At 42.1% G+C, this 13,048-nt stretch overlaps 1 protein-coding gene across 2 annotated transcripts in view; it reads left to right on the forward strand.

Annotated features, from left to right (window-relative positions):
• Positions 1-12,593, forward strand: part of amotl2b (angiomotin like 2b) — an 18,461-nt gene extending 5,868 nt beyond the window's left edge. The window contains exons 1-11 of one of the 2 annotated variants that reach the window (XM_058414142.1): positions 1-99; positions 550-1,180; positions 1,712-1,874; positions 3,080-3,224; positions 3,399-3,488; positions 8,906-9,159; positions 9,277-9,470; positions 9,567-9,671; positions 9,839-9,993; positions 10,322-10,459; positions 11,582-12,591. The exon at positions 1-99 is cut by the window's left edge and continues 85 nt beyond it. In XM_058414142.1, the coding sequence (XP_058270125.1) occupies positions 594-1,180; positions 1,712-1,874; positions 3,080-3,224; positions 3,399-3,488; positions 8,906-9,159; positions 9,277-9,470; positions 9,567-9,671; positions 9,839-9,993; positions 10,322-10,459; positions 11,582-11,661 (1,911 nt within the window). In that variant the 5' untranslated portion in view covers positions 1-99; positions 550-593 and the 3' untranslated portion in view covers positions 11,662-12,591. Of the gene's footprint in view, positions 100-549; positions 1,181-1,711; positions 1,875-3,079; positions 3,225-3,398; positions 3,489-8,905; positions 9,160-9,276; positions 9,471-9,566; positions 9,672-9,838; positions 9,994-10,321; positions 10,460-11,581 lie in introns of both variants that reach the window. The other variant, XM_058414143.1, reaches the window with a different exon arrangement.
• Positions 12,594-13,048: the final 455 nt, after the last annotated feature.

Below are 13,048 nucleotides of genomic sequence, written 5' to 3' on the forward strand. Positions count from 1 at the left end.
ATAACAATAAAGGACTCAGAAAACACGCACTCTGGATCGCTTACACGCGCGTTAAAGCTAGCAGAGGATCTGTGACTCGATGTGAGAAGAATAATTGAGGTAAATTGATTTAAAATATTTCCTTAAAAAGGAATGCACGAGACTAGGATTTTAAACGAAATTTTTATATTTTTTTAATGGATGTTTGATGTTTATACTTGATATAGCTACGGTAATGTTTCTTAAGAGGAGGGTTTATTATTCAAATTATGGAATAAATCGTTTTATTTTGACGATATTGTTGGTTTTGTGGAGTTAAGCGACAGGTTCATTCTCTTTTACCTCAAGAATGCAGCACGAGGAGGCTATATAGTCACGTGACATCGACAATTGTTTTTGTTTAATTCTTTAAAATGTTTTTATATTTTTTTTATAGTTTTCAAATATATGTATATATGTGTATATATATATATATATATATATATATATATATATATACATAATAATATACTCATATGTAAAATCTCATCTCTAGCTCTTATCCCATCTATTTCTTTTTCCATTCTCCAGTTTGCACTGATCCAAAGAATACTTTCATCTTCACCCCAAATAAAATGCGAACAGAGGAGGCATCTAGCACAGTGCTGCACAGACTGATCCAGGAACAGCTGCGTTATGGAAACCCCACAGATGCTCGCACCCTCCTGGCCATCCAGCAGCAGGCCTTACGGAGCACGGTGAGCGGAGGAGCCGGAAGCCCACGCTCCTCATCAGACAGCCTCTCTCAGGAGGAACGTCAGGAACCACAGGGTCAAGAACACCACGTTGACTTCCAGCACTCGGAAATCTATCCACCTTACCACCATGAGCAGCTGCCCACCTACGAGCAGGCCAAAGCGAATTCACAGCTCATGGCTTCTCAGTGGTGCCAGGACAGGAGGATTTGCCCAGAGGATGACCTGAAACCCAGCCACGCTAGGTCTCTTAGCGAGCGTCTCATGCAGCTCTCGCTTCTGCGCAGAGACATTAATGCGGAGTCGCTCAACATGAGCTCATCGTCTAGCTACCCGCAGATATCTGGCTATCAAGTTGGACAACATAACCTGAGATTTCAGTATCACACACCCACGTCCAATCACACTCATGAGTTTGACACGTTCTACCCGAAACCTCCACCACCGTTCCACTCCCAACACACCAGGTAATGCAGACGAGCCGCCAAGGACACGATTATGACTAATTAATTGTGTCTAATTGTAGGAAGGAGAGACTCGCATATTTTATGGACATTATCTTCGTCAGAGGCATTATACACAGCTCCAAAATGACCGCTAGAGAATATGAACACTAAATTCATCTACACTAGTGTTTCTCAGAAATAGGTCACTGATGGAATTCACAACCCACATGATCAAAGTTCTTGTATTAAGGGGTCCAAGCACCAGTGTCCAATCAGTGGTCAGTTTGGGTATTGAAAAGCTTCAAGAAAACATTACTTGGAAATTAATAATGTTATATCCATGCTAAAAATGTTCCATTGGAATTTATCGTCCAGTTGAAAGATTCCCAAGCTACAGAACGTTTAAGAACAGCTGATTTAGATGGATATGAATCATTTCTATCTGCATCTACCTTTACATCTTGGCTCACTAGTTGTTGATTAGCTTGCTTTTGCTTTTCTAAACATCTGCTTTTGTAATTTAAGAACTAACGATGCAATCTTTATGTTTAGACTTGTCCCACCTGTGCCCTCACCCGAAGCGCGGCATGTTTTCTGCAGTGCGCCCCCTGCTGGCAGGGAGGTCTCACCACAAATGGAGCTCTTGATGAAGGAGAATGAGAGACTGAAGCAGGAGCTGGAAGGCCATGCAGAAAAGGCGCTCAGGATTCAGAAGGTAAAACAATTCATCCTTATTATGTGTTATTACTGGCCTACTTGTATCCGCACACACCCTATGGATCGCTATGAATTTGTAAAGAAATGTACGCACTGTGTTATGCTAATTGTTGTGTTCCAAGAGATGACATACCGAGCATTATACGGCGGTCATGAACCGATGATAATTGCACTGAATGTATTTAAGCGCATTCAGGAGGCTTTTGTTAGCGTTTGGGCGTCTGTCTCGTAACATAGTAGCATAACATCACCTGACTTCTAAAGGTATTTATTAAGGTGAAAAGAAAGCATCCATTTCATTAGTGATGAGGTCACCACGTAGCTCCAGCTGGACCTGCTGTCAGCTGACCGAATTATCTGACAGCGGTGTGTTTAACTTTGGCTTAGCTCAGAGTGCCCATAAACCTTACCTATTTTTTTTTTCCAGTGTTGCGTCAACATAGCTTAGTATTCTCTCACTCCGATGGAATGATAATTGCTAGAGAGAGAGAGAGAGAGAGTTAGGCCCCGCCTTGTGTAAACTCACCTGGGTGGATAATGGCTCATTGTTTCCATATGAGTACAGCTAGGTGTGTGTGTGTGTGTGTGTAGAGATTTCAGACAGGAATGTATCACTCATTTTCTTGGGAAGAGACGCTCGCAACGAGTATCAGAGTCACACACGATACTATTATAAACTGGAATACAATTATGCGCATATATAATCAGGTATTCAAAAGGAGGCGGGGCTGGGTTGGGTCTGTTACTGTCATGTGCTGATTATTAATTTACATACAATGATGATCACTAAATCTCTCATCAGCCTAATTTAATTTAATTTAATTTTTTTTATTTAATTTTATTGTTTAATTTTATTTTATTGTTTTATTTTCTTATTTTATTTTATTTTTATACTAACTCTCCAGTCTATTCATTTTTTTTAATTTACTCATCTATTTTGTTTTTTATTTATTACTTTTTCATTTCTTGTATTTATTCACATGATTTAATTTATTTAATTTATTTATCTATATATTCATCATCCAAGCTGTTCACATTTATTTATTTATTTATTTATTTATTTATTTATTTTTATTGTCAATTTTCTTTTTTATCTTGTGTACATTATATGGTATAGTTGATAATGTTTAGCATACTATAAATAAAAACTCTCTCTCTTGCGCTTTCTCTCTCTCTCTCTCTCTCTCTCTCTCTCTCTTGTAGCTGGAGCAGGAAATCCAGAGGATCTCTGAGGCCTATGACACTTTAATCCAAGGATGTGTGAAGAGAGAAACGCTTGAGCAGACGCTCAGGAGTAAACTGATGGCTGAAATTAAGAGGCTTCAGGATATTAACACAGACCTGAGAGGTAAAGAAAAAAATCAGCAGGGTTTTTCTAGAATAATAAATGCATGAAGCTCTGCTGCAGTCGTGCGTGAAATATATACGTATATTCTAAGAGATTCCAAAACCTGTGATATGTAAACTTGTCCAGATTCCTAGTCACTCCTGAGGCTCATGTGTTTGCTTATGTGTTTTACAGAAAGTCTGGAGAGCAGCAACATTCAGGCGGCGAAGGACGAGAAAACTGCTGACTACAATGAGCAAGTTATCACTAAACTACGCATGCAGAGTGAGTAAATCTACAGCGTTATTAACTCAGTGTGATGTTTTAAACCAGTGTAGTGTACATTAGGGGCTGTTAAAAACACACTCTTAACCGGAAATTCATGAGACGTTCATCTCACTTCTACACCGATCAGCCATAACATTATGACCACCTGCCTAATATTGTGTTGGTCCCCCTTTTGCTGCCAAAACAGCCCTGACCCATCCTGCACTGTGTATTCTGACCCCTTTCTATCAGAACCAGCATTAACTTCTTCAGCAGTTTGAGCAACAGTAGCTCGTCTGTTGGATCAGATCACACGGGCCAGCCTTCACTCCCCACCTTGACCCTGTCTCCGGTTCACCACTGTTCCTTCCTTTGACCACTTTTGATAGATATTGACCACTGCAGACCGGGAACACCCCACAAGAGCTGCAGTTTGGGAGATGCTCTGATCCAGTGGTCTAGCCATCACAATTTGGTCCTTCGTCAAACTCAAATCCTTACGCTTGTCCATTTTTCCTGCTTCTAACATCAACTTTGAGGACAAAATGTTGATGACTTGCTGCCTAATATATCCCACATTCTAGTGTGAAAGTATGGGAAGTGAAGGGAAAGCAGTACTGTTCTCTAACAGTATAAACATATCGGAAACATATCAAACATATTTTTAAATAACGATCAAGATGCATATGGATGTTAAAAGTACAAGCTGTGAGAGGATTCTTGGAAAAGCCGTGTCTGTTAAATAACTTAAAATCAGACAGGAAGCGAGTTTGCAGTCTTCAGCTCAGGAATTTGGTTCACAGACACCACACGTGACCTTTGTCCTTGACAGTAGAGCGATCAGACTATCATTATTATGATGATTATCAGACATCAGACATTACTCCTCTGTTACTCAGCCGGTGGGAAACAGATGAAGGAATGTTTGTAAAACTTTCAGTATGTGTGACACAGGGCGGGTGACTGCTTCTCCTCTCTTTTTTTTCCTTTGCATTCCTTGGCCTCTTGCGTAAAAACTACACGGTTTATATTTTGCAACCGAATTCCTTGGATATGAGCAGGAAGTCGCAACACAATCATGGCCTCTCAGGAAAGGCTTGGTTTTTAGTCTCAGCTAGAACAAGATTAACCCTTTCATCTCCATGTAAAGTTCATACTGCTTTAAATCCACACCGCTCTTATTGGCTTGACTGAATAATTCTAAACTAATAGTAGTTACTAAATAATCTGCTTTAAGATGAATAAGCCAAGGCTTTGAGGTGTGTGTGTGTGTGTTTATTAGGGTTAAGAGAACACAATCAAAGTCCAGAGCTGGGGTCAAAGTACAGGCAGACCAAAACCACATGCCCTCACTATTAGGGATGCCACAATACTCAATATAATATTGAAGCGTTCAGTACGACCTCCATGATACAATACCCGTATGTGAACCGCGGTTTTTCGTTTTTTTCTTTAAAACAATAATAACCATGTGTTTTTTTTTTTCCTTCATGCGCTCTATTACACTCTGTATCTCCTGTTTGTGTTTGCCTGTACTGTATGTCTACGCGCTGAGACAGACACGCCTCCCCGTGAGTAAATATCCAATCAGTGAGTGCTAAAGTTAGGGGCGGTAACCATGCTTGTGATGCTGGTGTCAGATTTCACTCTAACCCTGGAGAGCGGTGAAGTGAGGCAGAAACATGAGGAAGCAGCGCCGTGATTCAGATCTGTGGTGTGGGAAGATTTGTAGACCATGATTCCGATGAAACAAAAACATTAAACAAAAAAATGACTGTGTTTAAGCAGTGTCCAACACGAGTTAGATACGGACATGGAAACACTTCCAGCATGACCACACATCTACAGCTCCATCACCCAGAGATATCACTGTGTGGAAGCGGGAGACTTTTCTCCTGACCTCTACGAAAAAACACACAAAAAATTGAAAATGCTTTGGTTAAAGCACAAAGTCTTGCTCTAATAAGAGATAGCTGGAGCTCGGGGGTAACAGAGTTATCTCACAGTGACTGGTCATTACAGAGAGTTATCTCACAGTGACTGGTCATTACAGAGAGTTATCGCACAGTGACTGGTCATTACAGAGAGTTATCTCACTGTGACTGGTCATTACAGAGAGTTATCTCACCGTGACTGGTCATTACAGAGAGTTATCTCACCCTGACTGGTCATTACAGAGAGTTATCTCACCCTGACTGGTCATTACAGAGAGTTATCTCACCCTGACTGGTCATTACAGAGAGTTATCGCACAGTGACTGGTCATTACAGAGAGTTATCGCACAGTGACTGGTCATTACAGAGAGTTATCGCACAGTGACTGGTCATTACAGAGAGTTATCTCACCGTGACTGGTCATTACAGAGAGTTATCTCACCGTGACTGGTCATTACAGAGAGTTATCTCACCGTGACTGGTCATTACAGAGAGTTATCTCACCGTGACTGGTCATTACAGAGAGTTATCTCACCCTGACTGGTCATTACAGAGAGTTATCTCACAGTGACTGGTCATTACAGAGAGTTATCGCACCGTGACTGGTCATTACAGAGAGTTATCTCACCGTGACTGGTCATTACAGAGAGTTATCTCACCATGACTGGTCATTACAGAGAGTTATCTCACCGTGACTGGTCATTACAGAGAGTTATCTCACCGTGACTGGTCATTACAGAGAGTTATCTCACCCTGACTGGTCATTACAGAGAGTTATCTCACCCTGACTGGTCATTACAGAGAGTTATCTCACCCTGACTGGTCATTACAGAGAGTTATCTCACCCTGACTGGTCATTACAGAGAGTTATCTCACCGTGACTGGTCATTACAGAGAGTTATCTCACAGTGACTGGTCATTACAGAGAGTTATCGCACAGTGACTGGTCATTACAGAGAGTTATCTCACCCTGACTGGTCATTACAGAGAGTTATCGCACAGTGACTGGTCATTACAGAGAGTTATCTCACCGTGACTGGTCATTACAGAGAGTTATCTCACCCTGACTGGTCATTACAGAGAGTTATCTCACCCTGACTGGTCATTACAGAGAGTTATCTCACAGTGACTGGTCATTACAGAGAGTTATCGCACAGTGACTGGTCATTACAGAGAGTTATCGCACAGTGACTGGTCATTACAGAGAGTTATCTCACAGTGACTGGTCATTACAGAGAGTTATCGCACAGTGACTGGTCATTACAGAGAGTTATCGCACAGTGACTGGTCATTACAGAGAGTTATCTCACAGTGACTGGTCATTACAGAGAGTTATCTCACCGTGACTGGTCATTACAGAGAGTTATCTCACCCTGACTGGTCATTACAGAGAGTTATCTCACCCTGACTGGTCATTACAGAGAGTTATCTCACCCTGACTGGTCATTACAGAGAGTTATCTCACCCTGACTGGTCATTACAGAGAGTTATCGCACAGTGACTGGTCATTACAGAGAGTTATCGCACAGTGACTGGTCATTACAGAGAGTTATCGCACAGTGACTGGTCATTACAGAGAGTTATCTCACCGTGACTGGTCATTACAGAGAGTTATCTCACCGTGACTGGTCATTACAGAGAGTTATCTCACCGTGACTGGTCATTACAGAGAGTTATCTCACCGTGACTGGTCATTACAGAGAGTTATCTCACCCTGACTGGTCATTACAGAGAGTTATCTCACAGTGACTGGTCATTACAGAGAGTTATCGCACCGTGACTGGTCATTACAGAGAGTTATCTCACCGTGACTGGTCATTACAGAGAGTTATCTCACCATGACTGGTCATTACAGAGAGTTATCTCACCGTGACTGGTCATTACAGAGAGTTATCTCACCGTGACTGGTCATTACAGAGAGTTATCTCACCCTGACTGGTCATTACAGAGAGTTATCTCACCCTGACTGGTCATTACAGAGAGTTATCTCACCCTGACTGGTCATTACAGAGAGTTATCTCACCCTGACTGGTCATTACAGAGAGTTATCTCACCGTGACTGGTCATTACAGAGAGTTATCTCACAGTGACTGGTCATTACAGAGAGTTATCGCACAGTGACTGGTCATTACAGAGAGTTATCTCACCCTGACTGGTCATTACAGAGAGTTATCGCACAGTGACTGGTCATTACAGAGAGTTATCTCACCGTGACTGGTCATTACAGAGAGTTATCTCACCCTGACTGGTCATTACAGAGAGTTATCTCACCCTGACTGGTCATTACAGAGAGTTATCTCACAGTGACTGGTCATTACAGAGAGTTATCGCACAGTGACTGGTCATTACAGAGAGTTATCGCACAGTGACTGGTCATTACAGAGAGTTATCTCACAGTGACTGGTCATTACAGAGAGTTATCGCACAGTGACTGGTCATTACAGAGAGTTATCTCACAGTGACTGGTCATTACAGAGAGTTATCTCACCGTGACTGGTCATTACAGAGAGTTATCTCACCCTGACTGGTCATTACAGAGAGTTATCTCACCCTGACTGGTCATTACAGAGAGTTATCGCACAGTGACTGGTCATTACAGAGAGTTATCGCACAGTGACTGGTCATTACAGAGAGTTATCTCACCCTGACTGGTCATTACAGAGAGTTATCTCACCCTGACTGGTCATTACAGAGAGTTATCTCACAGTGACTGGTCATTACAGAGAGTTATCTCACAGTGACTGGTCATTACAGAGAGTTATCGCACAGTGACTGGTCATTACAGAGAGTTATCGCACAGTGACTGGTCATTACAGAGAGTTATCGCACAGTGACTGGTCATTACAGAGAGTTATCGCACAGTGACTGGTCATTACAGAGAGTTATCGCACAGTGACTGGTCATTACAGAGCGGATTGGGAATAAAGAGCGCCGTCCATACCCGTGTCCTGTAATAAAGTCATACAAGCGCTAATTTTTATATCTCACTATTTTCAGTACACTGTCATTGTGTTAGTTGATTTTTGCATTTAGGTAAAATAAAGAGAATTGCAATTAAAACCAGTTTTTTTTCTTCTTAACAAACATACTGTTCCTGTCACCTAAACAAAGAATAATGGAAAAAAACCTTTAATTTGCCAAGCCATCCGAACCGAACCGAACCGTGGTTAAAAACCGCGGTACGTATTGAACCGTGGGTTAACTGTATTGTTGCATCCCTACTCACTATACACTAGAAACTATTTACTATAGACATCATCTTTATATTCGGTGCTAAACGAAAAAAAAGTTTTTAAACTCCGACTAGAGAAATAAAACAAACGAAAATGTCTCCTTAACTTCAAACTGTGCATTAAGAAGCACCAGGTCAGACTGATGTACTGCTATAATAATATAAAGTGTAGGAAGAGATTCCTAAACACTTGTCTGTTGAATTTGTAATCAGTCTCTCTCTCTCTCTCTCTCTCTCTCTCTCTCTCTCTCTCTCTCTCTCTCTCTCAGATGAGGAGCAGAAGTTGCAGTGTGCACGAATGGAGCATGAGGTTCAGCTCCTGCGTGAGGAGACCAGCTCTGCGCAGGAACGCAGCCAGCAGCTGCAGGCCGAGCTGAACAGGAAGAGCGCCTATGTGGAGCGGGTGGAGCGTCTGCAGGGGGCGCTGGCTCAGTTGCAAGCCACCTGTGAGAAGAGAGAGGGGCTGGAGTTCCGTCTGCGTACACGACTTGAAACGGAGCTGCGCACACTTAGGAACCAACAGGTGTGTGCATATGATTGTATAAACACACACACACACTATATATATATATATAAAGTGGACAATGCTATCGATTTGAAGGTTACAGTAATTTCTGTATTTCTGATTCTGTTCCAACAGAGACAGACACAAACGAGTCCGGGCGTCTCAGCATCCTCGGCGAACGTGAGCACTCTGCTAGAGCGCCTGAGGGAACGAGAGGAGCGGATTTTAGCCCTGGAGGCCGATATGACGCGCTGGGAGCAGAAATACCTGGAGGAGAAAACCATGATGGAGTTTGCCATGGACACAGCGGCCACCGCTGCAGCTCAGAGGTGAAGACTGAAACAATCAAACCTTTTGATATAAACTTAGATGTACTTTTGAATCTGTGATTTTTACCTGGTATGTTTTTATTTCGTTTTTCACAGAGACACCACCATCATCAACAACCGCTCTCCGTGTCTGTCCTCTAAAACCAGCTGCAGTGGGGATCTCCCTCAGGCTGAGCGTCAGAGCCAGGAAGTGGAGAACAGGTACGAGATCATGCAGCACGAGGTTCACAGCTAAACACACCAGTTTATAGTAAAGTTCAGCATAATAGATCTTTGTGTAACTTCTTGTAGCTCTTGTTAAAAAATAAAGTCTGTGATTAAAGACTCTTTTCATGATCTTTAATCTCGAATCTTGTGCGTTGGCTCAGAATCCGCGCTCTGTACGGACAGATCATGGAGAAGGATGCCGTGATTAGCGTTCTACAGTATCGGCTCCAGCAGGAACAGGAGAAAGGTGAAGGCGACGAGGGTGTGTCTTCGAATGACCTCACCCACTCTGGCTCAAGCTCCTCCTCCGATAAAGGTAAGAATAACAGTAACATAATATTACATTATATTGCATACACCGATCAGGTATAACATTGTGAGCAGTGAGAGGTGAAGTGAATAAGACTGATGTTAAGAAGTTAATGCTGGTTCTGATAGAAAGGGGTCAGGATACACAGTGCAGGACGGGTCAGGGCTGTTTTGGCTGCAAAAGGGAACCGACACAATATTAGAGAGGTGGTCATAATGTTATGCCTGATCGGTGTATAATAAAACAACATTAATACTAATTTTGCTAATACATTGTGAAACTGATGTCTCAGAGGCATTTAAATGACAGATTTCTTCCGTTTCTTTTGTTAAAGGAAAGTGCAGCACAGACGAGCAGACAGGAAACATGTCGAGTTTTTCCCATGTTGCTGATGCAGTGTGTAAGGCCAGGGGCCGGGCTGAGCCCACGACACACACAACACCAGCAGCAGAGCAACTTTCCAGTATTCGGGGTCAGTACACTCTCTCTCACACACACACACACACACACACACACACACGTACAGAATGATGAGGAATGGAAAAACAGAATGAGTTAGTGATTAGTATGAACTCTGCATGGATCATTGCACAGCAGAGTTCACATTGATTAGACTCAAGCTGCATTCCAGCCGTTATTGATTTACCAGAGAGTGTGTGTGTGTGTGTGTGTGTGTGTGTGTGTGTGTGAACAGAACAGCATGCTGGCTCTCTGATGTGAATAAATATTTACAGATGTGAAACACTTATTTTTAAAGTACTATGTAATGGCTACATGAAAATATTTTCACCAAACAAATTCAGAGTGCAGATTCACTGACGGAAATTATATCTTGAATAAATAAACAGTGGTCTAGCTCTCAGTCAGATTATTAACAGATTATTGGGCTGCATGTGAGAGTGGCTCATGTCATTCATACACCAGAATATACACTGATCAGGCATAACATTATGACCACCTGCTTCATATAGTGCTGGTCCCCCTTTTGCTGCCAAAACAGCCCTGACCCGTCCTGCACTGTGTATTCTGACCCCTTTCTATCAGAACCAGCATTAACTTCTTCAGCACTTTGAGCAACAGTAGCTCGTCTGTGGATCACACGGGTCAGCCTTCTCTCCCCACGTGCATCATTGAGCCTTGACCGCCCATGACCCTGTCACCGGTCCACCACTGTTCCTTTCTTGGACCACTTTTGATAGATACTGACCACTGCAGACCGGGAACACCCCACAAGAGCTGCAGTTTTGGAGATGCTCTGATCCAGTGGTCTAGCCATCACAATTTGGCCCTTTTGGTCAAACTCACTCAAATCCTTACGCTTGTCCATTTTTCCTGCTTCTAACATCAACTTTGAGGACAAAATGTTGACTTGCTGCCTAATATATCCCACCCACTAACAGGTGCCATGATGAGGAGATCAGTGTTATTCACTTCACTTGGCACTGGTCATAATGTTCTACCTGATCGGTGTATTTCTCATTAGCCAAGATATCTCAACAATACCTTTGACGTCAACTATATGAAGGTTTTGGGATGTATTTACATAAAAGACGCTTGCTTTACTAACCTACTTGATGTTGATTTCTTTTTACAGAAAGCAGTAAACAGAAGGCTGTGAATCCATTCAAAGGTCTGGACAGTGTGGAAGCTGAGGATGTGGAAATCTTCATCTGAGTGACGGATCTCCACTGAGCCATGGAAGTGAGAAACAGAGAGACACAGCGGTGTCCAGAGGATCCGAAGCTAAGCTTTGGTCACACTCGTGGACCGTTCTCTAAACTCAAGGAAGGAAAGAAAAACCTGAGGAGTGTGAACAGTTCGAGCAGGAGTTAGTGTTGTGTTGCGATTCAGAGGAATCGGAGAGACCAGAAATCAATGCAATGCTTAAACTCATAAATCAATTAGAGTGCATAAATATTTATTCAGAACATTACATTCGTACCTGGCCATGACTCACAGCTTCAAGACAAAAACCCAGGCCACACCCCCTCGATTCATTAAAGCCCTGAACCTTAAATGTCAAAAACATTTAGCAGAGATTACGTCACATCCACACTTTCACTGTTTATAAATCTGATTATGGATTTAAAATTTAGGAAAAAATATTTTTCTTCCTGTACAACCCTTCGTCTATTTAAGAACGTTATCTAAGTCTGTATTTATAAATTTTTTCTCACTTCCTTTTTTTTCTCCCTCTCACGCTCTCGTTGATCTCACCGCATTGTTATTCTCCGACATTTTTTTTCTGGAGGCTGAAACTCTTGTGGTTTTTACAGCTCCACCTTTACTGTGCATTCTTTTCATTTTCTCCCAGAAGCTAGTGGAAAAATACGCCGCAGTCTAACGATTTTACAGAAGATTTAAAGGGGATAAAAGAATTGTGGAATTATAAATTATTATTATTATTATTATTATTTACCCTTATTATTGTTTCCCGTTTGTACGATGCATCTGCTGGTCAGTGTGTGGTACTCACGATCACGCCAAGCTGTGCTTTCTTCATGTATTTTGTTTACCGTGTGGTAAGATAAGATTAATATATTTGCCTTTTTTCTATTAGTGGATCGAATACTGAAACGGTTCATTCCAACACTGCGTAAAAGATGTGAACGTTCTGGAACATTTCACACATAAATAAAGGTGTTAATATATTTAACCGTCTCTTAATGTGTTTCATTTGTCATCATCCACACTGTCTGAAACGTCAAGACGAGAGTAAATACCACGTCACGTCTGCGTGACACGGCCCTGACTCACGTGGAATGGAACCTGTTCATGACTGGTGAGTAAGTTTTTAACTGTAATGACCGTGAGGAACATTCCTGCTCTGCATCACGACGTTAACCACAACGTGACTCCACCCGTGTCTAACACCAAACACATCACTGATATGGAACTTTTATATGTTCTCGTACCACTGCTAGGTTCTGGATTCTGATTGGTCAGAAGGTGTTGATTAATCCCCCACAACAGAATCTCTGACAGTAATGTGGTGTTTCAAATACGCTGTTTCTCGTCCTCAGGGCAGAAGGTGCGCCACAAAGAAACGCTGTGCTATATA

This window comes from Hemibagrus wyckioides, linkage group LG17 (assembly GCF_019097595.1).
Source record: "Hemibagrus wyckioides isolate EC202008001 linkage group LG17, SWU_Hwy_1.0, whole genome shotgun sequence".
NCBI classification, from domain to species: Eukaryota; Metazoa; Chordata; class Actinopteri; order Siluriformes; family Bagridae; genus Hemibagrus; species Hemibagrus wyckioides.